General features: G+C 44.4%; 1 protein-coding gene across 17 annotated transcripts in view; it reads right to left on the reverse strand.

Annotated features, from left to right (window-relative positions):
• Positions 1 to 759: 759 nt before the first annotated feature.
• Positions 760 to 25,982, reverse strand: part of RALGDS (ral guanine nucleotide dissociation stimulator) — a 147,357-nt gene continuing 122,134 nt past the window's right edge. For 12 of the 17 annotated variants that reach the window (XM_075834723.1, XM_075834720.1, XM_075834721.1 and 9 more), the window contains 17 exons: positions 17,269 to 17,445; positions 13,865 to 14,058; positions 13,503 to 13,577; positions 8,698 to 8,891; positions 8,442 to 8,563; positions 7,323 to 7,538; positions 7,133 to 7,236; positions 6,928 to 7,012; positions 5,803 to 5,880; positions 5,140 to 5,226; positions 5,000 to 5,032; positions 4,769 to 4,890; positions 4,492 to 4,587; positions 3,567 to 3,831; positions 2,444 to 2,689; positions 2,041 to 2,155; positions 760 to 1,549 (listed from right to left, as the gene is read on the reverse strand). In XM_075834723.1, coding sequence (XP_075690838.1) covers positions 1,374 to 1,549; positions 2,041 to 2,155; positions 2,444 to 2,689; positions 3,567 to 3,831; positions 4,492 to 4,587; positions 4,769 to 4,890; positions 5,000 to 5,032; positions 5,140 to 5,226; positions 5,803 to 5,880; positions 6,928 to 7,012; positions 7,133 to 7,236; positions 7,323 to 7,538; positions 8,442 to 8,563; positions 8,698 to 8,891; positions 13,503 to 13,577; positions 13,865 to 14,058; positions 17,269 to 17,445 — 2,385 coding nt within the window. In that variant the 3' untranslated portion in view covers positions 760 to 1,373. The remainder of the gene's footprint in view (positions 1,550 to 2,040; positions 2,156 to 2,443; positions 2,690 to 3,566; positions 3,832 to 4,491; positions 4,588 to 4,768; positions 4,891 to 4,999; positions 5,033 to 5,139; positions 5,227 to 5,802; positions 5,881 to 6,927; positions 7,013 to 7,132; positions 7,237 to 7,322; positions 7,539 to 8,441; positions 8,564 to 8,697; positions 8,892 to 13,502; positions 13,578 to 13,864; positions 14,059 to 17,268; positions 17,446 to 25,982) is intronic. The other 5 variants (XM_075834730.1, XM_075834716.1, XM_075834727.1 and 2 more) reach the window with 5 other exon arrangements.

The following is a 25,982-nucleotide window of genomic DNA, read 5'->3' on the forward strand; positions in this document are numbered from 1 at the left end:
AATCCAATCAGCTCTCCATAACAATAAAAAAAAATATATAAAAAAAGTTTATCTCCCGCTCAGTTAAAAGGTTAGTGAGCGAACCAGGGGCTCGGCCTTTACAGGATATATACAGGAACGGAAAAGCGTCAAAACAAAGATGGAGCGGATGTAATAAAACGTAATATCGCTCCAGAATAAATTTACAACCAATAAATAGTCAAAGAAAAATGATAAAAAATGTACACTAAAAAACAAACAAATTTTTACATTGAAAAAAAAAATATCACAACCGCTCAGCGCAAGACTGACCAACTTCACAGCCGCCGCTGCCGCCGGGAAATACAACAACGGGTGAAAATTGTTACATTTGGCCCCAATTTTTTTTTCCCTCGACAGAAAAATAAGAAAATATCGGGTGAATATTTACAGGAGTTAATGACTGTACAGGATCGGAGCGCGTCATTTAACCCTGTGATCTCCGCAGGGCGGAAGAAACCATTGAATCAAAACAGACTCCACCCTGTGGGAACGTCGGAGGTTAAAAGTTTTGATGTTTTTGTTTCTTTTTCCTGTGTTGGTTTTTTGGGATCTTTGGTGCGGTTTGAAATGCTGGATTGGTCAAGGGGGAAGAGAATGAGCCGATCCTCGTCCGGATATCACATGATATCTCTGGCCAATAGAGCCTGGCTTTAGTAAAGGACCCTGCAGCGATGGGTGACAAGGGCGCCTCCAGCTTTTTATGGGTTAACAAAAAAAAAAAAAAAATAATTGTTGTTTTTTTTTACAAAGTGCTTTTTTTTTTTTTTTTTTTTGTAGAAAACCCACAGAATCATGGGATCCACAGTGAGCGCGTATATTTACATTAAGGTCCCTTTAAGGGGAAAGAAGGCTAGCGTCGGGCCGGTCGGCCTCTCATAGCCTTACGAATCTGCGCCGATTCTCATAACTGAGATACAGATTATTATGTCCGATCCCGTGACTGGGTTGACTCCGCTTTGTCCTTCGCCTGCGTTAATACTGGAACCCTGGGCATGGCACAGGCTGGTCACTCAGATTTCATGGTCTTCTTAGCTTTACAACCCCCTTCCCTTAAAGGCACCTGCGGCATGGAGGCGAATTGTGGGTCCTGATGGCGTTGACGGGTTGGCGGGATCTGCCCCTGAACTAGTCTTGGCCTTTATATGGCTTAAGTTCAGCCGAGACCAACAAAGTCCACTCCTAGATCTGCTCGGTTTTGCCATTTTTGAAAGTTTTGTAGCATCGCGAGAGAGTCGGAGCCACCCAGGGTCTCATTCCATAGGACGTAATTAGTTGTCCCCCCCCTGGAGAAAGTGCTATCCTTTTGGATCCCTCCAGAGTTGCGGTTGGGGTACAGTGGGTAGACTGGGGTATCAGAAAATGCCCTTTGCGATCTTGAGTCCTTTCTGTTTCATTCGGGGTAACGTGGAGCTGGACCCGTGCTTGATTTTTACCCCTTTGGAAAAGCCGCGTCTTTTCAGTACAAAGTCATAGTTGGCTCCTGAGTTCATAGCGTAAAAGACGTTGGCGTTATCCGGGATCTTCAGCTCTGAGGAAAGAATTTTTTTTCAAAAATTTTTTATTATCGAATATTCATAATTAATCCAAAAACTCTGTATGTACTAAATCAGCTTATAGGAAAGTTGGGTGACCACCATTAGTCTCTTAGAGGGGTGGTCACCCACCCTGCCCAGATTGGGAAGACCTTTCTATGCAGCAATATGGTAGCCTGGTATATCGCTGCATTACTGTGGAGACCCCGGGTGAGCTGCGCCGGTCGCCATATTGTTTGTCAACCAGAATATTTACTGCCCTATTGATATCAAGTGTGGCTGTAATTGGGCTGCTGTAACCCCAATAGCTGTATGACATCTTACCCCACGACTATGTTTCTCAGGGTAAAGGCGGCAGGGGTGCTAGGAGGTGCTGTACCTTTAAGAACCCGAAACTCGTCACGTCATTAATACAAGTTACATGACGGACTGGAATCCAACCATAAAACTGGTTCCAATAACAGAGACATAGCAGAAATTCCATTACCTCTCTCCTCGGAAATGATCTGAACGAGTTCATAGTCCTCTGCCCGCTCCCCGTCCAGGTTATGTTTGGCCATTGCTTTGCGGATCACTACCGGCGTTTTGTCCTGACTCGTCACCTGTGGATAAATGAGAATGTGGTCAGACGTCAGGCGGCGCTTACTTGGAACGGGGATTATAAGAACCTTAGAGAGATAGGTGTGAATTATTACCATGAACAGCGCCACTTATGTCCATGGCAGTGTCTGGTATTGCAGCTTAACCCAATTCAAGTGAATACCAGACACAGCCCGTGGACAAGAGTATCATTATACTTCACGATTATAAAATATCCCATGCCATTTAGTGAGACCATGTAAACTACGCAGGTGTTGACCCAGTGACGCTTATGGCGGTCACTCACTCACCAGGATGCTCTTGTACATGTTGCCGTTGTCCACATCTAGGCTGACCCGGATGATGCAGCAATCGTCTATCTGCTGGTTGTAGAGGGGGAGAGAAAGAGACGAGTAACTGGAGATCCCAGAGACCGAGCGCTTGTGCGTCCGAGAGGCGGATACGGGTGTAGAGGAGACAGACGATGAAGAAGCGCTGCTTGACCCCGAACCAATGCCCGAGGTGTCCAGAGACGAAAGCGACGTCGATTCCCAGAACTACGGTCACAAAACGGAGCGTCAGATATCGGCGAAGCGGGAAAACAGCCAGCGAGCGGACGACTGACGACATTTATAATACACACATGATGCAAAGGGTTTAACGAGCCTGGCGCTGCTGCTCAACGTGTATTATAAAGGGGTAACGGACACCCAGATATAAGTCATGGGCAAGAGCGGCACGCTGACTGTTTACAGCTGAGGGTACGTTATCCGGTATATTGATATAAAGACGACACTCACAGACTGACAGAGATAGGAAACTAAACCCCTAAAAAACTAATTCTGTTCAGCGCTATTTTAGTTAGATCCCTTTATGGGAAAGCTGGGTGGCAACCAATATGGCCGCCAATACAGATCTCCACATCGGTTGTCATCCAGCTTTGTTATGCATTAGAATGAGACCATAGGATATCACTGCATTACCGTTCAGGAGTTTGGGAAAGCTGGGTGACGCACCCTATGGAAGCTTGAATGGCGGCCATAGTGTCGATCATCTACAATATCTACTGCATCACAAATGTTAAAGGCTTTGTCCAGGATTAGAAAAACATGGCTGGTATTGCAGCTCAGCTCCATTGAACTAAAATAGGGCTGAGCTGCAATACCACACACATCCTGCGGACAGGTGTGGCACCGTTTAAAAAAAAAAAAAAAAAAAAAAAGTAGCCATGATTTTCTACTACTGGACTAGCCCTTTAAATAATGACCATGTACAGCTGCTCATGGTTTTGCATTCATTACTTGTTTGGCATCATCTTTCCTGCATTAACGTCCATTTGTTTTCTAAGGGGTGTAATTTCCGTTTCTCCCAAATGATACAAGAATTTTCTATAATCCTTTCCAACACAGTAAAACACAGAGAGCAGGGACTGACCCCCAGGGGAGCACAGCGTTCTGTGGCCTGTGCCGGTGGCTCTTTGGGCTGTTCCTCTCGTACCTTCTTCTCCTGACAATCCGGCGACTCCGGCACAAAGCTGATGTTAATCTCCTCCACGTCAGAGCTGCTGGAACCTGCCGATGTCACGCTGACGGAGTCCGTGGCGTCGCTTCCGCAGAGGTGGGGGCTGCATTTCAGCTGATCGAAGGACTTGGAGTGCGAGCTGACGCTGGCGCAGGGCTCTGAGCTGGGAGGCTGGCGGCTGCAGGAGACAAAGATTACCCCACAAAACGCTTAATAGGTTTAATGGAAATCTTCACAATGAATTATAAATAAGACCACTCCATCTGGGCTACAAGATCAACATTTCTGTATTGGGGAGGGTAGTGCCAAACAATGTATGGAGTAGTCGCCCCCTATACTACCTACCCAGGGTGGTAGGATGGGTAAGAAAAAGCTGGATATAGATATTGACGATTTTAGAGGGACCTGCAGAATATGTATGGGAACAGCCCGACTTATGGGACTGGATTTTAACCCATCTAAATCCACGTCAGAGAAGTGGTGCCAATGTTTGGCAGCTGCTTATCCCCCCTATTGAACGAATACACGTTTGGCGGAGTTGAACCTACTTGATTATGGGGGTGTTGGGGTAGATGTCGCTCTGTTGAAGGATCAGCTTACTTCATTATGTATGGGAACCTTAAAGTGTACCTATAGTTTCACAAAATTTTTGACATACTATAGTGACACGTCAGAAGTTTTGATTGGTGGGGGTCTGAGCAATGAGACTCCCACCGATAGGTAAAACGTAGTGTCAGGAGAGCTCGGGTGAGCGCTGTGCTGCTTAGTTTCGGATCGGCTTTCCTTGGGGCGGTGGGCTTGATAGAAAGTCGGAGTCTATGAGATGGGGGATACTCACTCGCTCCATCGTTTGATGATGCCGGTGTTTTTCTTGGCCTTTAACGTGTTGCTGGCAGATTCAGATAAAGGCTCGATCTCACAGGACAAGCAATAACTGCAGCACAAGAAACGAGTCAATACTGGAATAAGGACAGTAAACCTTGTAATCTGGCAGGTGCCGGATTATCAAACACATTGTTCTGGTTTATATTACAGAATGACAGAAATGGCTATGGCCTTACAATCGAAGTCATCTGATCATAACCCTACAGGCGCCATTTCCGGCTTCATCTTACCTCTCTGCTTCGGTCAGACGCTCCACGCTGTGAAACCATTCGACAAATGCCTCATCTGGGATAAAACTGTAGTTGTTACAGGCCGACTGAAGAAGCTTTATCTGAGCGATGACCTCAAACTCCTAATACAAGTACAAACATATACCAAATTAATCCAGATGTAGAAAAACGGTACAGACCTCGAGATCGGACAGGAAACCAGTCTATACAGAGATCTAGAAAGAATCTCACCTTCCGTCTCTTTTCAAAGTTTATAAGGCCTCCCTATAGACAAAAACAATATATTAATTTAACAGGAAAGTAAACATCGCAGCATTTCTACTTTTATACTAATAACCCGACCTAAGGACATAAGCAGCAAAGGCACCGACCTCTAAATAGTCCTTCATAGCCGTGTCCAGCATCACCAGGTCAGTAAGAAAAGTGCCGAGGTAAGGGATGGTTCCTTGCATGACGCCCTGCAAAAAGAAAAAAAAATAGTGCTATTGTAAGTCAACACTAGAGGGCGCATATCCTACAGTCAGCAAATATTATATTGTATGTACTATCATGTACGGATAGGAATGTGAACATCAGCCAGTAAACCTAGTGCTCATCAGTAAAGGTGCCCATACACATTACATGGGACTGGACGACGATCTAATGTCTATGGGATCTACTGACCCTCCCCCATGGGCAGATCCTTTATTACGATCACTGCTTGTACTGTAAATCTCCGACAAACTTGTTGCGGCGTCTCACAGTATCACGTGAATGGAATAAGGCTGTAATACTGTGAACCGCCGCTACAAGTGTGTCAGCGAATCACAGTACAAACAGATAAGGAATGAATGGGGAGGCAGCGCTCGTACAAGTGCTGCACCCCCCCCCCTGAAACAGCTGATCGGGGGTGCCAGGAGTCAGATCCTAAACGATCAGATATTGATGGCCTATCTGGAGGATAGGTCACGAATTTCATAGGACTGGACAGCCCCTTTAAATAATATATGTAAATGACTACATAGAATATCCTGGAAGGCTGAGGAGTCACTTACCATTTCTCTTTGCTGTTGGTGTCTCTTCTGTGCTCGTTTAGGATTAATATCCAGGGTTGCAAATTTGGAAGTGCCCTCCTAAAAATAAAAAGGAAAGGTTAACAAAGGGTTACGGATCCCATGTTCTACAGGTGAAGTAGAGGAAATAATCAGAACTATTCACAAGACAAGGGTTAAATCAGTTTGCATTCCTGGTAGATCACCGACATCTGGACAGGCGCCGGTTGTGGCCTACGGCCATTGAGTCACGCAGCAGGCCACGCCTTCCCACGCATTGTTCATTTGACCGCACGCCAGATCGCCGAGATGCAATCTAAACTATGTGCGAACAATTGTTTTGTGGTTAGAAGGCACTTGGCGCTAATAAGTGGAACCTTTGTAACCAATCCCAAATTTGTTATGGGGCCAGGAATAGGAGATGTCACATATTGCTTTGCTCCGGCAGTAAAACGCAGCAGCGTTTTAAAAAGAGACAGCTGCCTCTGAGATAATGGGAATTCTGGGAATGTAGACACTGGAATGTGAATGGCAGACTTTTTTTTAGGTGCCCGCTAGAGGTCAGCTGGCATGGACATGTTTTTACGTTGCAGATCTGTTGTATTACCGGAAGCTGGCTGGATCTGGACTAACGTTTGTGCTGGTCTCCGGGTTAAGATGCCAGATAATGAGGGAATCCCTGGGCCTCCCACACGGAGTGTATCTGTGATATTTACCAGCACGCCCAGTCTGACACATTGATCGTGCCCCAGGCCTGATGTGTAAGGGCGTGCGCTGAGGGTTTCCTCGTTGATAAGGGCAGTGACATAACAGCAGCCCACAGACGTGTCTGGCATTAAAACATGAATCATATCAGGGTGCCCCACACATATGACGTGTGCAGAAAGAAGACGGAGTAAAGAAAACTGCAGCGTCCTCAGTTGCAACACACGAGACGTAAGAAAACAGCTCGGTGGGGGGGGGGGGACAGGCCATTTAACACATCTTGTGACCTGCAATTTCATGCAAAGTTTATTTTATCTAGCTTAAATTCTGTACTGGTAAAGGGACGCCTATTGCACCCACATTACCCTACAGGACCAGGATCTTGTCACTGGTCATGAGGATTAATGGGCCGCCTGATCATACCTTAATCAACAGCTCACGACTTAACGAGTGGTTGTTCTCATCGGAGAAGATTTCGGAGAGTTCCATGAATGTTCTGAAGCTCTCCCTGAAATAAATAGAAAATTGTAGATTATGTACAGTTCAGAGCGGCGGTCTCCACCTAATGCAAAACTACAACTCCCAGCATGCCCTGACAGCCTGCTGCAGTCTCATATGACTTACTCACCGTGACACCTCGTCCCATGTTTTCTTCAGCCTGTGGATGGCGTTGCACTGAAGAGCTGACAGAATGGCGCGGAGAGAGGAGAAATTCTTCAGGATGCGACATTCCTACAGACAGAGTATAGTTTACAAGACTTATTAAAGGGCTCCAACTTTGGCGGGGATGCTCGAATGTACTTTTGTGGAAATCTTACCCTGGCCACGTCTATCCAGCGTTCCACCACCTTCGCTCTCTGCTGGGGCTTCAGTGACCGGTCACTCAGGCACGTAGAAATGACGCAGTTCGTGACGCTATTGAACTGAGAGACAGTGGCACGGATTGTTGGCGCCAAATGTTCTTTGCCTTTCTTATCCCTTTGCGACCAGATACAACCCAGGCAGTGATATGGCACCACTTTCTTAAAGAGATCCTACAAAAAAAAAAAAAAAAAAGAGAGTATTCAGACATATATCTATTCCTCCAGGACAAAAAATAAATCTAAATCTAATATTAAAATTAAAGTGAATGTCCAACGGTTAACAACATGTCATTTTTTAAGTCTATTTTTAAGGCGGTCCGAGCTCCTTCTTTCCTGATATGGAGCTCCAAATACCCTGCATAGACATAATTACATGATAATATTCTGTACTATTGCAGCCACCACTAGGGGAGCTCACTGCATGTATAATGTATAACCAGTGAGCTCCCCCTAGTGGTGACTGCAGGTAGTCAGAAGTTCAGCATTCATGTCATACGAACAGGAGCTCCAACCGCTATAAAAATAGATTAAGAATTTAACAAGCACAGAATTTTGGACCTATTTACATAAAAAAAAAAAAAAAGGAGATCACTGTCCTGTGACATTTACTTTTAAGAGTATCTGCACTTTCAAAAAACGTTTGATATTTAATGGAGACGTATCAGAAGTTTTGATTGGTGGGGGATCCGGGTGCCAAGACCCCCACCGCCTCTGAAACAAAAACGCAGAAGCACTCAACTAAGCGCCTTGCACCTTCAGCTGTGATCGGCGCTCTTGGTTTACGGACGTACTTAGTGAGCCATCTTCAGGCGCCGAGCACAGCCGAAAGGTACGGAGGCGTTCAGCTGAGCGCTTCTCCACCTTCATTTCAGCGACTGTGTGGGTCTCATCACCCGGACCCCACCGATCAAAGCTTCTGATATGTCTCTATAATATATCAAAAGTTTTTTTGAAAGTGCAGATACTCTTTCAAATCAGACTGAGGAATACAAGCAGCCATATTGTAAATAGGTGGACTCTGATAGGGTCCACAAAAAGTCAATACCCTTCAAAGCAAAGAAAGGGAGTACTCACAGCGTCCATGACGGTAAATTGTTCTGCCACCATGTCCTGTCGGAATGACAAGAAGTCCGGCTTTCCCTCCAAGAGGGCGCTCTCCTCCACGAGACGGAACGTGCAGCTTGTGTGGTCTACAACTGTAAAACAAAATGAGAAGTCTGTGTCAATGACAGCGCCCTCACAAGTACTACAGCAGCCATCTCGTATCCTTACAGCTATTTCTATGGTAAATCATAGGGTGTTTAAGTCATCCCGTCCCATTCTAACTCACCATCATGATCCAACTCGCTGATTTGTTGGCGCTGGAACTGTGACAACAGATTGCGAGCTCTGCGCTCCAGGTCGGAGCCTGGGATGTTGTGCCGTACGTATGCAATTAGCTGCTTCAGACACACGTAATCCGGTGCTTGCCGAAAATCCTCTGAATACTGATCCAGCCAGGCTCCCAGGATGGATGAGATGGTGCTGAGGGGGGAAGACAGACACGTGGTGTTAGTTCTATCCGGTCTGCTGTAAAGTGTCACCTCTTTTGTGTTCGGGCTGCTTTCCTACACTATCAGTTTTGTATCTGGGTAATGTAATTGTGGTCTTTCCTTGTGGGCATTGTTGTACTATATATAAACCTAGAAGTCCTAGCCATAGGCAGCCAGACGAGATTACGAGGTAAGCCGGCATGAGACGGGTATTTCAGGGCACTGTCTGGATTTTCCACCTCTCCTTCTTCTCTTTGATCTCACAGAACGGGATTTTGTGGACTGGACGAAGGAGGAAGCTTTTCAGTCTGGAAAGTCCCAGCATTTTTCAAAAAATATAAAAAATACCAATATTTAATCGCTGACAAGATGAAGCTTAGGATTGTGCCGTACTCAAATGTGAAATACTTATATTAAAAGGGCCAGCGAACCTCAAGTCAGCAGTTTATATTAGTACTGGAGTGATATAAGAGGAGCGGCTGATATCAGTCACACATATGATGTAATGTCTCTGGAAGATATAATAGTACTGGAGTGATATTAGAGGAGCGGCTGATATCAGTCACATATGATGTAATGTCTCTGGAGGATATAATAGTGCTGGAGTGTTATAAGAGGAGCGGCTAATATCAGTCACACATATGATGTAATGTCTCTGGAGGATATAACAGTACTGGAGTGATATAAGAGGAGCGGCTGATATCAGTCACATATGATGTAATGTCTCTGGAGGATATAATAGTGCTGGAGTGATATAAGAGGAGCGGCTGATATCAGTCACATATGATGTAATGTCTCTGGAGGATATAATAGTGCTGGAGTGATATAAGAGGAGCGGCTGATATCAGTCACATATGATGTAATGTCTGGGGGATATAATAGTACTGGAGTGATATAAGAGGAGCGGCTGATATCAGTCACATATGATGTAATGTCTGGGGGATATAATAGTACTGGAGTGATATAAGAGGAGCGGCTGATATCAGTCACACATATGATGTAATGTCTCTGGAGGATATAATAGTGCTGGAGTGATATAAGAGGAGCGGCTGATATCAGTCACATATGATGTAATGTCTCTGGAGGATATAATAGTACTGGAGTGATATAAGAGGAGCGGCTGATATCAGTCACATATGATGTAATGTCTCTGGAGGATATAATAGTACTGGAGTGATATAAGAGGAGCGGCTGATATCAGTCACATATGATGTAATGTCTGGAGGATATAATAGTGCTGGAGTGTTATAAGAGGAGCAGCTGATATCAGTCACACATATGATGTAATGTCTCTGGAGGATATAATAGTACAGGAGTGATATAGGAGGAGCGGCTGATATCAGTCACACATATGATGTAATGTCTCTGGAGGATATAATAGTACTGGAGTGATATAAGAGGAGCGGCTGATATCAGTCACACATATGATGTAATGTCTCTGGAGGATATAATAGTACTGGAGTGTTATAAGAGGAGCGGCTGATATCAGTCACAAATGATGTAATGTCTCTGGAGGATATAATAGTGCTGGAGTGATATAAGAGGAGCGGCTGATATCAGTCACATATGATGTAATGTCTCTGGAGGATATAATAGTGCTGGAGTGATATAAGAGGAGCGGCTGATATCAGTCACATATGATGTAATGTCTCTGGAGGATATAATAGTACTGGAGTGATATAAGAGGAGCGGCTGATATCAGTCACATATGATGTAATGTCTCTGGAGGATATAATAGTACTGGAGTGATAAGAGGAGCGGCTGATATCAGTCACATATATGATGTAATGTCTCTGGAGGATATAATAGTACTGGAGTGATATAAGAGGAGCGGCTGATATCAGTCACACATATGATGTAATGTCTCTGGAGGATATAATAGTACTGGAGTGATATAAGAGGAGCAGCTGATATCAGTCACACATATGGTGTAATGTCTCTGGAGGATATAATAGTACTGGAGTGTAATAAGAGGAGCGGCTGATATCAGTCACATATGATGTAATGTCTCTGGAGGATATAATAGTACTGGAGTGATATAAGAGGAGCGGCTGAGATCAGTCACATATGATGTAATGTCTGGAGGATATAATAGTGCTGGAGTGATATAAGAGGAGCGGCTGATATCAGTCACACATGATGTAATGTCTCTGGAGGATATAATAGTACTGTAGTGTTATAAGAGGAGCGGCTGATATCAGTCACATATGATGTAATGTCTCTGGAGGATATAATAGTACTGGAGTGATATAAGAGGAGCGGCTGATATCAGTCACACATATGATGTAATGTCTCTGGAGGATATAATAGTACTGGAGTGTTATAAGAGGAGCGGCTGATATCAGTCACACATATGATGTAATGTCTCTGGAGGATATAATAGTACTGGAGTGATATAAGAGGAGCGGCTGATATCAGTCACACATATGATGTAATGTCTCTGGAGGATATAATAGTACTGGAGTGATATAAGAGGAGCGGCTGATATCAGTCACATATGATGTAATGTCTCTGGAGGATATAATAGTGCTGGAGTGATATAAGAGGAGCGGCTGATATCAGTCACACATATGATGTAATGTCTCTGGAGGATATAATAGTGCTGGAGTGATATAAGAGGAGCGGCTGATATCAGTCACACATATGATGTAATGTCTCTGGAGGATATAATAGTGCTGGAGTGTTATAAGAGGAGCGGCTGATATCAGTCACATATGATGTAATGTCTGGAGGATATAATAGTACTGGAGTGATATAAGAGGAGCGGCTGATATCAGTCACATATGATGTAATGTCTCTGGAGGATATAATAGTACTGGAGTGATATAAGAGGAGCGGCTGATATCAGTCACATATATGATGTAATGTCTCTGGAGGATATAATAGTACTGGAGTGATATAAGAGGAGCGGCTGATATCAGTCACATATATGATGTAATGTCTATGGAGGATATAATAGTACTGGAGTGATATAAGAGGAGCGGCTGATATCAGTCACATATATGATGTAATGTCTCTGGAGGATATAATGGTACTGGAGTGATATAAGAGGAGCAGCTGATATCAGTCACACATATGATGTAATGTCTCTGGAGGATATAATAGTACTGGAGTGATATAAGAGGAGAGGCTGATATCAGTCACATATGATGTAATGTCTCTGGAGGATATAATAGTGCTGCAGTGATATAAGAGGAGCGGCTGATATCAGTCACATATGATGTAATGTCTCTGGAGGATATAATAGTGCTGGAGTGATATAAGAGGGGCGGCTGATATCAGTCACATATGATGTAATGTCTCTGGAGGATATAATAGTGCTAGAGTGATATAAGAGGAGCGGCTGATATCAGTCACACATATGATGTAATGTCTCTGGAGGATATAATAGTACTGGAGTGATATAAGAGGAGCGGCTGATATCAGTCACATATGATGTAATGTCTCTGGGGGATATAATAGTACTGGAGTGTTATAAGAGGAGCGGCTGATATCAGTCCCATATGATGTAATGTCTCTGGAGGATATAATAGTACTGGAGTGTTATAAGAGGAGCGGCTGATATCAGTCACATATATGATGTAATGTCTCTGGAGGATATAATAGTGCTGGAGTGTTATAAGAGGAGCGGCTGATATCAGTCACACATATGATGTAATGTCTCTGGAGGATATAATAGTGCTGGAGTGATATAAGAGGAGCGGCTGATATCAGTCACACATGATGTAATGTCTCTGGAGGATATAATAGTGCTGGAGTGATATAAGAGGAGCGGCTGATATCAGTCACACATGATGTAATGTCTCTGGGGGATATAATAGTGCTGGAGTGATATAAGAGGAGCGGCTGATATCAGTCACACATGATGTAATGTCTCTGGAGGATATAATAGTGCTGGAGTGATATAAGAGGAGCGGCTGATATCAGTCACATATATGATGTAATGTCTGGAGGATATAATAGTGCTGGAGTGTTATAAGAGGAGCGGCTGATATCAGTCACATATGATGTAATGTCTCTGGGGGATATAATAGTACTGGAGTGTTATAAGAGGAGCGGCTGATATCAGTCACACATATGATGTAATGTCTCTGGAGGATATAATAGTACTGGAGTGATATAAGAGGAGCGGCTGATATCAGTCACACATATGATGTAATGTCTCTGGAGGATATAATAGTACTGGAGTGATATAAGAGGAGCGGTTGATATCTGTCACACATGAGGATTCTGAACAGAGGACCCCCCTCTATTAACTCCGAATTCTCTAATGAGGTGCATGACAATGGGTTTTCTAGACTAGACAGCCCCTTTGAAAATATTAAAACTTTTTCTCAAAATGGCCTGCCATCCTAAAAACTTTATAAGAAAAAAAAGAGACATCTTGCCTTGCTACAGGTTGATAAAAATATTTGTGTGCGCAGTAAGGTGCGGAGGATAAGATGGGTTTCTGTGGTCCATTTAATCAGAAATTTGTGATGTTACTTTAGAGTATTTGTGAATGTGACCAGATCTCTACTTGTGAAGGAACATCTTGTATTTTTGGTTAAAGGCCAATAGGGCTGGGGAGGATTATCAGCTGCAGATGGTTGATCAAACTTACTTCTTTAGCTCCAGGCGATCATCGATGGTATTATGGGAGTGTTCGCCGTTGAGCTGAGGGTGAAGACGCCAAAACCTTGAAAAAAAATTAAAAAAAAGGAAAAAATAATGCTTTATGTGAGAAAAATGGTTCTTGGACCCTGTAGGACATCACGCCTGGACCTGCCGCTCTGGCTCCGGAGAACCTTGCTCAGTGACTATTGTGTGACCTTGAGAACTCGTTATCAGCGTAATAACTGCGTTATTCTGTACGAATATCATCTATTATGCAACGTTCCACATACTGCCAGCCTCTTAAAGGGACATTCATGGGACACAGGTCTTCAGGTAATATAGAGATTGGTCATAGCAATACAGACTCACTTGTTCAGCAGCAAGTCCAGGACTTGTTTAGTGGTAGCGAATGCCCGGTAGGTGCACAGGAAGATGGTGACGTAGGTGGAGTCGTTGCCTTTGAACGCGGAGACCAGGTATTCCACCAGCTTCTCCAGGGACCCGGCCTTGATGGTGCGCACCTTGCATGTCTCATACAGGCTCAAGGCCGTCTCGTTCTCAAACTAGATTAAGAAAAATACACGACGTCAGTAAAAATACAAACCGAACGACTGGAAATATTACCTAGGACCAGTCAGGGCTGGTACAGGGAAGATGACAAGGATCAGTCAGGACTGGTACAGGGAAGAGGGTAGATGACAAGGATCAGTCAGGACTGGTACAGGGAAGAGGGTAGATGACAAGGATCAGTCAGGACTGGTACAGGGAAGAGGGTAGATGACAAGGATCAGTCAGGACTGGTACAGGGAAGAGGGTAGATGACAAGGATCAGTCAGGACTGGTACAGGGAAGAGGGTAGATGACAAGGATCAGTCAGGGCTGGTACAGGGAAGAGGGTAGGTGACAAGGATCAGTCAGGACTAGCACAGGGAAGAGGGTAGATGACAAGGATCAGTCAGGACTGGTACAGGGAAGAGGGTAGATGAAAAGGATCAGTCAGGACTGGTACAGGGAAGAGGGTAGATGACAAGGATCAGTCAGGACTGGTACAGGGAAGAGGGTAGATGACAAGGATCAGTCAGGACTGGTACAGGGAAGAGGGTAGATGACAAGGATCAGTCAGGACTGGTACAGGGAAGAGGGTAGATGACAAGGATCAGTCAGGACTGATACAGGGAAGAGGGTAGATGACAAGGATCAGTCAGGACTGGTACAGGGAAGAGGGTAGATGACAAGGATCAGTCAGGACTGGTACAGGGAAGAGGGTAGATGACAAGGATCAGTCAGGACTGGTACAGGGAAGAGGGTAGATGACAAGGATCAGTCAGGACTGGTACAGGGAAGAGGGTAGATGACAAGGATCAGTCAGGACTGGTACAGGGAAGAGGGTAGATGACAAGGATCAGTCAGGACTGATACAGGGAAGAGGGTAGATGACAAGGATCAGTCAGGACTGGTACAGGGAAGAGGGTAGATGACAAGGATCAGTCAGGACTGGTACAGGGAAGAGGGTAGATGACAAGGATCAGTCAGGACTGGTACAGGGAAGAGGTAGATGACAAGGATCAGTCAGGACTGATACAGGGAAGAGGGTAGATGACAAGGATCAGTCAGGGCTGGTACAGGGAAGAGGGTAGATGACAAGGATCAGTCAGGGCTGGTACAGGGAAGAGGGTAATGACAAGGATCAGTCAGGACTGGTACAGGGAAGAGGGTAGATGACAAGGATCAGTCAGGGCTGGTACAGGGAAGAGGGTAATGACAAGGATCAGTCAGGACTGGTACAGGGAAGAGGGTAGATGACAAGGATCAGTCAGGGCTGGTACAGGGAAGAGGGTAATGACAAGGATCAGTCAGGACTGGTACAGGGAAGAGGGTAGATGACCAGGATCAGTCAGGACTGGTACAGGGAAGAGGTAGATGACAAGGATTAGTCGGTGCAAAGCAAAAGCGTTAAATCGGAGTATAAAAGAGTTTCTCAATCTCAATGATTATTCTCGCTGTACAGCAGGGATTATACCAGTTCTGGACAAATTAACCCCCTCATGCCTGAAAATAGCCAATAAAGCCACAGAAACACTCTGTATTGGGAGATGCTTTGGAGCTTTCGTTGGCAACATTTGTAACCACATCTTGTTTCCATAGTTACCGGTGTCTCCAGGGAACAGCAGTATGTTTCCCAGCTTTCAATGGATGATTTCAGGAACCTTTCCCGTTTCATTTATCACAATTGCAATATTATATCTGACCCTCAACAATATCCAATGGGGTTCCCCTTTAAGGAGTCTATGAAGGAGTCACGTGGAGTACTTCGTTACTTTTTACGCTGCTCCAGGTGGTTGTCGCTACTTTGTCCTCATGCCGCAAGGCATCATGGGCTCAAATTTCAGGACACTGGCATGGTACTTAGGGACTTTTTTTTTATTTTATTGCCCCTAATGTTACATACAAGAGTAAAAATATAGATGACCCTTTACGCTCTACAGCTGCAGGTTGCGTGCCACCTTTCTAGACAGGATACGATCCACTAAGCGCAGCTTTCCTTCCTTAATGTCACAGTTTGAAGCGCTGAATGTGCAGATCACTGCGAGTTATTCCTCCATGGTCCCCGGGGGAGGAGAGGAATGTCAGGACTGTATATTTCTTTTCTCTATAATGAGTGTTTAATTTTCCATAGACCGCTTACCCTTCCGTTTCTGGGTTCTATAAACTGAACTTATTCCCCCCGGAGACTGGCTGGGTCACTATTCTCAATTGGCTGCGTGTTACCGTATGATCTTGGCTGACCTCAACATGGCCCGCCATCATCCGCCGCACCCCGTCCTTGACAGGGAGGCGGTCGGTCTAGCGGAGGTAAGAAAAAAAAAAAACACAATCTGTCTAAACATGGAGGCTTTTTGTCATGTTGCAGCCAGAGATTAAACAGCCCTTAAAGGAGACTAGTAAAAAGCACAGAGCCGGGGCAGCCATTTTTTTGGGGTAATCCCAAGAAGAATAACGTCGATCAATGAATTCCCGTTGAGACATTTTTTTTTTCTTATATGACATTTTTTTAACCCAATCAGAAACAAGGGTGACAGCCCCTGTAGGTGAAGCAATGTCGGCCACATTGGATAACTGAAAGACGCATGTTACATAAGGGTGAGTGAAGCACCCAGAACCGGATGCTGAATCGGTACCAGGGCGCCTCAACCCACATGTGCCATTCATCGTGTTGCGATCTTGTCACGTGGCAGGGGAGCACCTCAGACATCAGAGCACACCTCTACACCCCCCCAGAAATTACCCCGCTTGTAGAAATATACCTGGAAGCGCCTGAACTTGTACCTAGGCCGACACCTAACCATCAAGGATGTGCAGGATTAAAAAAGATGTTTTTTTTTAAAAAACAGCGCCACACCTGTTCTCAGGTTGTGTCTGGTATCGCAGCAAAGCTCCATTAAAGCCAAAGGGCTGAGCTGCAATACTACAGACGACCTGCGGACAGGGGTGGTGTCGTTTTTGAAGAATCCTTTACTACCCCTTTAATGAGTGACACAGCAGATGCATGAACGGGTCTTGCACATGGAAAACATTTTTAATTTGCATTTGGTTGAAAGTGAAAAGCCATGTGTTAGCGAGTGCGGGCTCAGAGATGGCAGAGCAAGCAATGGCGTGGATGGTTTCTGTCCGTCCCTGACTACAAATATATTGACATATATCATGCAGAGTCTTACACAGGCTCCCTTCCCCCCCCACCATCTTGGATATCCCACTATCTCTGTCTTCCTCACCGTGGTATCCCGGGGTCCAGCAAGCCCGCCGTCAGCAGTGCCCATGGGAGACGGAACCCTGCTTACCCCTAGCCATCGCTGCCCCTTGTTGGCGGAGTGGTGGAGCTGCACTTTCCGCAGGGAAATGCTGTAGATAACACCGTCATCCAGCTCTTCTCCAATCTCCTGCGCGGAGCTCTGCGAGGACAAGACAGATAAGAGGTTAGTAAATGAGTCTCAAGATTCTGGCTGCTGAACAATCACACCCATCATGACCACGTATAAAGTACTGGCTGCTTATATGTAGTTTTTGCCCGCATTCTCATCCCGCAGATGTTGGCTTTGAACCCAGGGTCCTAGATCTATAGGACTGTACGCGCTGCCACTCCTGCCAGAAAAGCTTCTTGCCACCAGAGCGGCCTCCTCAACGGATTCCATAATAATCCTCTCTCGCAATGTAATCGGATCCGGGGCCTCTCTGATAATGACACCCACCACACAGCGGCCACGGCAGCTGCCAACCAGCAGATGGCCAAGAAAAGGCGAATCAAATAATAAACAAAATACGATTATCGTGTAAACCTGTTAACGGATTAAATGTCATTTTCCTCAATCATCAGAGCAAGAAATTTATACTGAGCTCCTTATATATAAAAGGTGTCCAAATACTGTGAACTGCATCCCCCACAATGCAATACACACCTTACTGATACTGCTAACCAATGCGCTAGAACAAAGCTGCGGTCGGCCAGCACCACTGGACATATACAGCTGGAGTGTAAGCTCCTGGGGCAAGAGATGCAGTCGTCGGCCCTTCGATACAAGGCGAAAGTGAGCCGGACGATCTCCGTCAAGTGTTTTGAATGTTCTCGTTACGAGATTTAGAAAGTAAACATACCATTCATGCCTCGCCACTTCCTAAGTGCCCCCCTCAGCGGAGGATCGGTGCCAGGTCATAAATAGCTAAGAACGAGATAAGATCACAGCGAATATAAAAAGTGGGTGCCGGTATGAACACAATTTAGGGCCAAGTCTCTGGAACCCCCGGGGTAAAGATGCGGGGACCGCACTGCCGAAAATGGAGGGTAAAGCCGCCCAAATGGCTGCCATACTGTGCCCAAATAATGCCACAGCGGGTGCCATGGTGACGGTTTGAGATCTGCTAAGTTCGTGCATAATGGGGATGGGGGAGCGCTCTAAGAGGTACAGGTCCATCAGCATTCACCCCGGTTTTCTGGACATCCACAGTTTGCCCAACGTTTGGCCGGAAAGGGCGGATGTTATATGAAAACGTCCTCTAATATAACAGACTGCTACTCTAGTATACGAATATATATGTAGAATGTGCCCGCTGTGTGTTGAGCTGCGTTACAGTGTATCAGTATCTCTCATTACTTCTACACAAACACCATCTCTGGGCAACGAACAAACAAGACGGGAGCCGGATCCGGCCTCCTAGTCTCCCGGAGCAATGATGTCAACACATGGAAACCTCCAGCTCCTCTATACACAGAAAAAAGACCTAGTGGAAATAACCCGCGCTGACAGGAAGAGGAGCCCACAGCAACCAATCAGATCGCTCCTTACAGCTTCTAACCTGCTGTGGAATCATGAAAGCTGGTTGCTATGGACAACGGCTCCCCTTCCCGTCGGTGCATACTCGGGGGGCCTCTGTCTCATCCGGAGAAGCAGAATAACGTCCTTGACGGGATGGTTTATTAACCCTTTCAGTGCCGCTGACCGGCTGAAGTGCTTACACTGGATTCTAAGCTTCCTCATACTTCAGAGTCCGTTCTATGTGCTAAAAAAAAAATACCCCAAATTCCCTTTAATTTCCTTCCTCATACTCCGAACAAGAACAACCGGCTGACTGGAAACCTATCCCTTCATCCACTGTCATATTGACCCGTGAAGAATGATGGGGGATGCAGTACTGTGTGTTTACTTGAGGCTGTATCACTGGCTTAGATACACCAGCTCAGCAGACAGTATCACACATGATTGGCTTAGATACAGCGGCTTAGCATCACTCATGATAGGATAGATACACAACACAGCAGACTGTGTCATACATAGGATTAGATACATCAGGTTATCATCAGACAATCTCACATATGATAGGCTTAGATACACCAGTTCAGACAGTATTGACATGATAGGATTAGATACACAACTCAGCAGACCGTATCACACACACGATTGGCTTAGATACACTGCTCAGCAGACAGTATCACACATGATAGGATTAGATACAGCGGCTCAGCAGACAGTATCACACACGATAGGATTAGATACACTGCTCAGCAGACAGTATCACACACGATAGGATTAGATACAGCGGCTCAGCAGACAGTATCACACATGATAGGATTAGATACACCGCTCAGCAGATAGTATCACACATGATAGGATTAGATACAGCGGCTCAGCAGAGAGTATCACACATGATAGGATTAGATACAGCGGCTCAGCAGACAGTATCACACACGATAGGTTTAGATACACAGCTCAGCAGACAGTATCACACATGATAGGATTAGATACAGCGGCTCAGCAGACAGTATCACACACGATAGGATTAGATACACAGCTCAGCAGACAGTATCACACATGATAGGATTAGATACACGGCTCAGCAGACAGTATCACACGATAGGATTAGATACACTGCTCAGCAGACAGTATCACACACGATAGGATTAGATACAGCGGCTCAGCAGACAGTATCACACATGATAGGATTAGATACACCGCTCAGCAGATAGTATCACACATGATAGGATTAGATACAGCGGCTCAGCAGAGAGTATCACACATGATAGGATTAGATACAGCGGCTCAGCAGACAGTATCACACACGATAGGATTAGATACACTGCTCAGCAGACAGTATCACACACGATAGGATTAGATACAGCGGCTCAGCAGACAGTATCACGCACGATAGGATTAGATACACAGCTCAGCACACAGTATCACACATGATAGGATTAGATACACAGCTCAGCAGATTGGTTGTCACTCTGATATACTGATATTGGTTGTCACTCAGCTTTCCCAGAAACACATCGATTTAGTGGATGGGGGTTGTTTAAATGGGGGCAATCATTCTATACATTATTTTTCGTGGTCACGTGACCGCGGTTGCTGGGTTCGTGCGGTTTATATTTATCCTATATTTTGTACTATTCAGTTCCTTTTATTTTTAGAGCAAGTTCCTATTGTGTCTGGAGATGATTAAGAACGAAACTCCGAGGTTGGCAATTATAGAGGAGGAAACAAAGACGGGGGGGGGGGGGGCATAGAAAGTGTCCGCAAAAAGAACAGGGAACTCATTACGGGGTTATTAGAGGTGGCAGGACGGGAACAGACAGAGAGGAGCCGGGGAAAGTATCCACAGCCCCCCACGGATCCCTACAACCCGCCATGACGCATGTCCTTGTAGATGCTGCAAGTAATTAGTGGGGGAGGGGAGAGTTAGAATAATCTAATTTCTTAGAAATTTTTTTAAATAACCAACCTGGACCCCAATGCAAAATCTGTAACAGGATCTCCATCTAGAATACTGGGGTCTTCGTATGCTGTAGAGAGTCTTTTGGGCCCCCTCAGGCACCATGGCCTGGGAGCGACTGATAACTCTGCACCCCCTAGATCTACGCTTTTGTTGGCGGCCATACGGTTGTCACCCAAAATCAAGTATAACGTCTCTAGATAGACTGGTCAATAACGCGACGGTAGAGGTCGACTCAAGGACTTGAGAGCCTTCTTCCTTTAAGTCCCATGTTGAGAACCTTTAAGGGGGTTGGATAATCCCTTTTTGTTAGGGGGTCCCCTGAAAATAAGCTGAACCCAGTGTGCTCTTAGGGACGCTTAAAGATCGGTTGTGATCTATGAGGGAACCTAGCTGAAAGTGTTAAATTTCCCTGCAGTGCCTCCACAGGAGAAATTAGGTATTACACGGCACCCAGTGAAATTAAATTAGGTTGTTTGTATGATGCAGGGACAAGCTGGGTCCTCCAGAGACTCAGAATATCCTAACAGGGTATTTTAAAAGGGGTTTTCTAAACTGGACAAGTTACTTACTCAGCCTAGTGGGGGCGCCGTTGTTGCCTGCAGAGAAATTTGCACAGGTCTGCTTCCGTATTTCCATTCAATTCTAAAAAGCAGTGAGTATATTCGTATCGCTCCAACCTACTTCCTTTTCTTAGAAAAATAAACAAAAACAAAAGTGCCCGTATCACCAAGAGACAAAAAAATAAAAAAGAATGCCAAAAAGATCATGTGACTCACCCCCCCCCCTCTACTTGCTATTATGGTAAAGTTACCCAAGTGTTAGTCATACAGTAACAATACCAGGATACATAGTGACAGCACGAAACAAAACACGGCCTCGACCTGCAGCCTTTATTTTCAGTGAATGCCATTAATTTGGCGCGGCCTGACCTTTGGATGGTAACCGGCCCTGACAGTAATCATGGAGATAAAATACATTTAAAAAAAAAAAAAAAAAAAAAAGGGAAAAAAATACAATAACAAATAAAAAAATAAAAAAAATTACGTACATTTTTTTTTTTCAAAATTGCCGTTTGAGGCTCCTCTACCCTTCATCCAGCACTACGGCATGATAGAATAGCACATCCGGTATACGGGACTGGCGGCGCTTCTTGGCCTTTGGTGCGGATGGTAAGCATCCTCCGCCATGGAGTCTTGTGACACCCCACAGAGGGAGCCAGGAGCTCAGCGGCAGGTTAAGCCCATAAACCTCTTAGTTACAGCAGGAGACAGACTGTTCCGATTTGGAAACAGAAAAGGCGAGGCATTGTTTCTTGGAAATTCTACTACAGAAAAACACATCTCAATGACCCCCGCTGAGTACAATACACGGTCATGTAGGCCCCTGGCAAATATAATCCAAGGGGGCTCAGGGCTGGCTCGTACGGGCTGCGCTTCTCAGTTTCATAACATTATTGGTGTATTATTTCCAGAAGACCCACTCCAGTCACATCCAAAGCTGCATTTAATAATTCCGCAGAACAGCCATTGTCATCAGGGAACAGTGCATTGTGGGAGTTCGGATGACGGTTATGTTAGATCACATGTTTGACGGACTATCTGTTTCCAAGGAATCTTGAATGCAGCTCTGGATGCGACTGGAGTATACGACAAGTTGTTGACATGATGCGGTTCTCTAACAAACAGGCTACTGAGTCACGTCATGTTAATATCCAGTACTCTTGGCCGTTACCGTAATGGCCGAAATCGTAATATAGGAATATAAACCACGCAGAACAAATGGACCGGGGATTTTCTTTATATAGAAAACATGAAATACATTTTCGATCCTAGGAGCAGATATGGCGGCCGTCGTCCTGTCTCCTCAATATAAAAAGGTCACCAGATCCTTCATAATCCAGGACACAATGTTGTGTAATACGTAAATCAGAACAGATTAACATTTCGCTGGCATTTCCGCACTCTATAACCTATCATTTACCGTTATGTAATAATATATAATCATCGGTTTACAATAAAACTCTGCAGCGAAAATAATCTTGGTTTAGAATTCAGCATCAAAAAAAAAAAAAGAAAAGTTTAACAAATTTGTACAAAAAAAACTTTACTAAATACTAAAAAAAAAAAAAAAAAAAAAAAATCCCAACAAAATCCAAAAGCTAAAAATGCTACATTTATGCATAAAGGACTAGATAAAAAAGGAAATATTAATCCTCAAATCGCCTTCCTTCTTGCTTCAAATTCTTTTAATCCTTTTCTATCTGTTGGCAGTCAATGTGGCCGCCAGTACAGCTCCCACGTGACCTAGCTTTCTCAGGTTCCTGAATTCCAAATCTGCATAACCCTCCAATCCATATCACTGCATAACTAGACAAATTTGCCATTCCTGAGGCTGGGAAAGCTGGGTGACAACCCCTCTGCGGGAGCTGTAATGGCGGCCATATTGGTTGTCAACCAGCATTTCCCAAGCATACACGGAGTTAAAGTGACCCACTTGAAGCAGATGAAACTGGGTCAGGTTTAGAAAGGGAAAGGAGAGTTTTTAAAAAAATAAAAATTTTTTTTATTTTTTGAGTCAATAGATGGGCCGGCGGAGTCTCTGAGCCGCTTCTCTCCATTATCCTGCAACAAAAGCGGTTTGACTGGAGTCACTGGCTGGAGACAATCTCTCGTCTTGGTACAAATGACCTCGAATTACACGGATGGACGAAGGCGATGGAAAACCAATTCTCCATCCTACCCACGACTTTCATACACCAGCAAGAGAATATACAAAAATATCATCAAAAAGACAAAATTGCGGGCCCCTCACGGACACAATGTTACAGCAGCCTATCGAAAGCGGAGGTACGAGGTGCTCCGAGCCTCAGGTCACCGAATCCCAATGATTCAATATTCTGGATTATCGGACGTCATAGAAAGGAATCTCAAAACCTCCAAAGAAACGGTAACATAATACTAATTTCTGGACTATCAAATGCCGGATTTAAAAAAAAAAAAAAAAATCTCACTATATGTAAATAAGAAGAGAAATCGGGAGGGTTACGCCACCTAATTTGCATATCGTTTGCAAATACAGAAATTCTAATTAGAATATTAATTTCTGCGATTACTCAGGAATGCGTGCGACAATTTGCAGGTAAAATTAGGACCGGATTTACTAGATGGATTCGGAGGCCAGGATCTTTTTTCAGATCCCCGATACGGTGCGTCAATAATCAACAACCCCCCTAAATATCCCGCATTGTGGTATAGAGTCATAAGTGCGGCTGGGGGAGGGGGAGCTGTGTGCAGGAATGTACCGTTTCCCTATGGATCGAACACAATCCGAGGCGCGCTGTATCCAGGTCACTTGACAATGCCCCTAAAACCGGTTACCGTAGCAACATTCACCCTGGGGGGGGTATTACAAAGAAACGTCCTATTTTACAGCCAGGAAAATATATAAACAAACTCCGCATGGCATAAAAAATAACAATAAAAAAGGATATTTTTTTATCATTATTTAAAAAAATATTAAAATTTAATAATTGTAACATTTTAATTTATAATAGAAAAAAAAAGCAAAAAAATAAATAAGCCAGATTTAAAAAAAAATTGAACAGAAAAAAAAAAAAAAAAAAAAAAAAAAAAAAGCCATTTTATTTGAATTTCATTTATATTGGCATCAGAATAGTTACAATTTTCCATTTCACAAAATTCAAATCATTTCTATATGAGGTCATCTCAGCGTTTAACCCACCCTGCCATCTGTCTCTACAAGTAGTGGGAGGATAGGAGAGGAGAAACAGGGCTACAGAAGCGTTTACTGAAAGGGTTAAATTAAAAACATTGGCCGTTTACAAGTATTTGCAAATCCTTAAAGGGGACGACGACTGTTTCTAAAGGGATGGGCTAAAAAAAAATATGGCTGCTTTCTTCATAAACAGTGCCACACTTGTCCACAGGTTATGCGTGGTATTGCAGCTCAGCTACACTTCAATGGCAGCATTTCTCAGACATTTCTTAGCGTTCCCTTCTTTTGGGGTAGTCTGGGAGACAAGCAACATGGCCGCCGATACAGGTGGTTGTCCTAAACGGCACATCTGCCCGTCTTGAAGATTTGTCAGGATTCTAGGAGAACTGGGTTATTTAATTTAATTTTATTTTTTTTATTACATTTTATTTTTTTCTTACTATTTAGTGATTTTTTTTTTTTTTTTCATTTGTGTCATTTTTTTTATTAGTATTATTTTTTTAAGGGGCACGCTCTCGCGTTCTACTTACGTTCTCCATAAAATTAGCCGCCATCTTGACATTCTATATAAAGAGCTGCAGATAAACGTTCCTCTTTCAATAGAGAATGAACTCCCCGTCATCATGACCTCCCCCCACCGAGCCCATACAATGGGATGTCAATTGTGAGAGACATATTGATTCTCCTGGGAGACGTGAATCGCTCTCTTTTTAGACAGACGCCTCCTGGGAAAGTCTCGCTGTCGGAAAGAACCGGCTGGAGATTAAGAGCCGGAAACCTCCATAAGCTAAACCCGTCTACCGAGCGAAAAATATTACATTTCTCAAACCCGGGCCGTCAGCCTATGATACGACCCAGTGATGGCGGAGCCGGATGTCGCAGCCCGAGAATATTTTTGACAGGCGCTGCGATTCCCCCCCCCCCCTAATTAAAGAAGTAACTCGTCAGGAAACAAGTGCAGCACTCCGGGAAAACACCAGAACCATCACTTCTGCAATTCTAAGCTCTCAACGCGGAGATTCCAAATGGAGAATATGACCCGTGTCCTTGTATTATACCCAACAGTATACGGGGTAATGTAATATAGCGCCACCCTCTGATCGCATCGGATAACACCAAGTCCAGTCATTGCCTATGCCCCAACAGCGATGGACGTTATAACCGCTCCAAGGGCTGTGACTCAAACTTTCCAAGTCCCCTGAGTGGTTTACCTGCCTATACATGCAGGTATTGAGACATTGCGTGTCAGGAGTCTGGGAAAGTTGGATTAACAAGCCACATAATAGGTGACCCTATGATGTCACTCGGCGTTCTGAGAACAGCTGAAGAGGATTTTTAAAGGGCTGGACAGAAGAGGAGGATTAAAAAATATGTTCTTAAAGGGACACTGGGCAAAACTGATACACAGTTATGTCTATTGCATAGCATGTATAGGACTTCTTCATTAAAGGGGGTTGTGCATGTTTAGAAAAACATGGCTGCTTTC

Source organism: Rhinoderma darwinii, chromosome 8 (genome assembly GCF_050947455.1).
Source record: "Rhinoderma darwinii isolate aRhiDar2 chromosome 8, aRhiDar2.hap1, whole genome shotgun sequence".
NCBI lineage: Eukaryota > Metazoa > Chordata > Amphibia > Anura > Rhinodermatidae > Rhinoderma > Rhinoderma darwinii.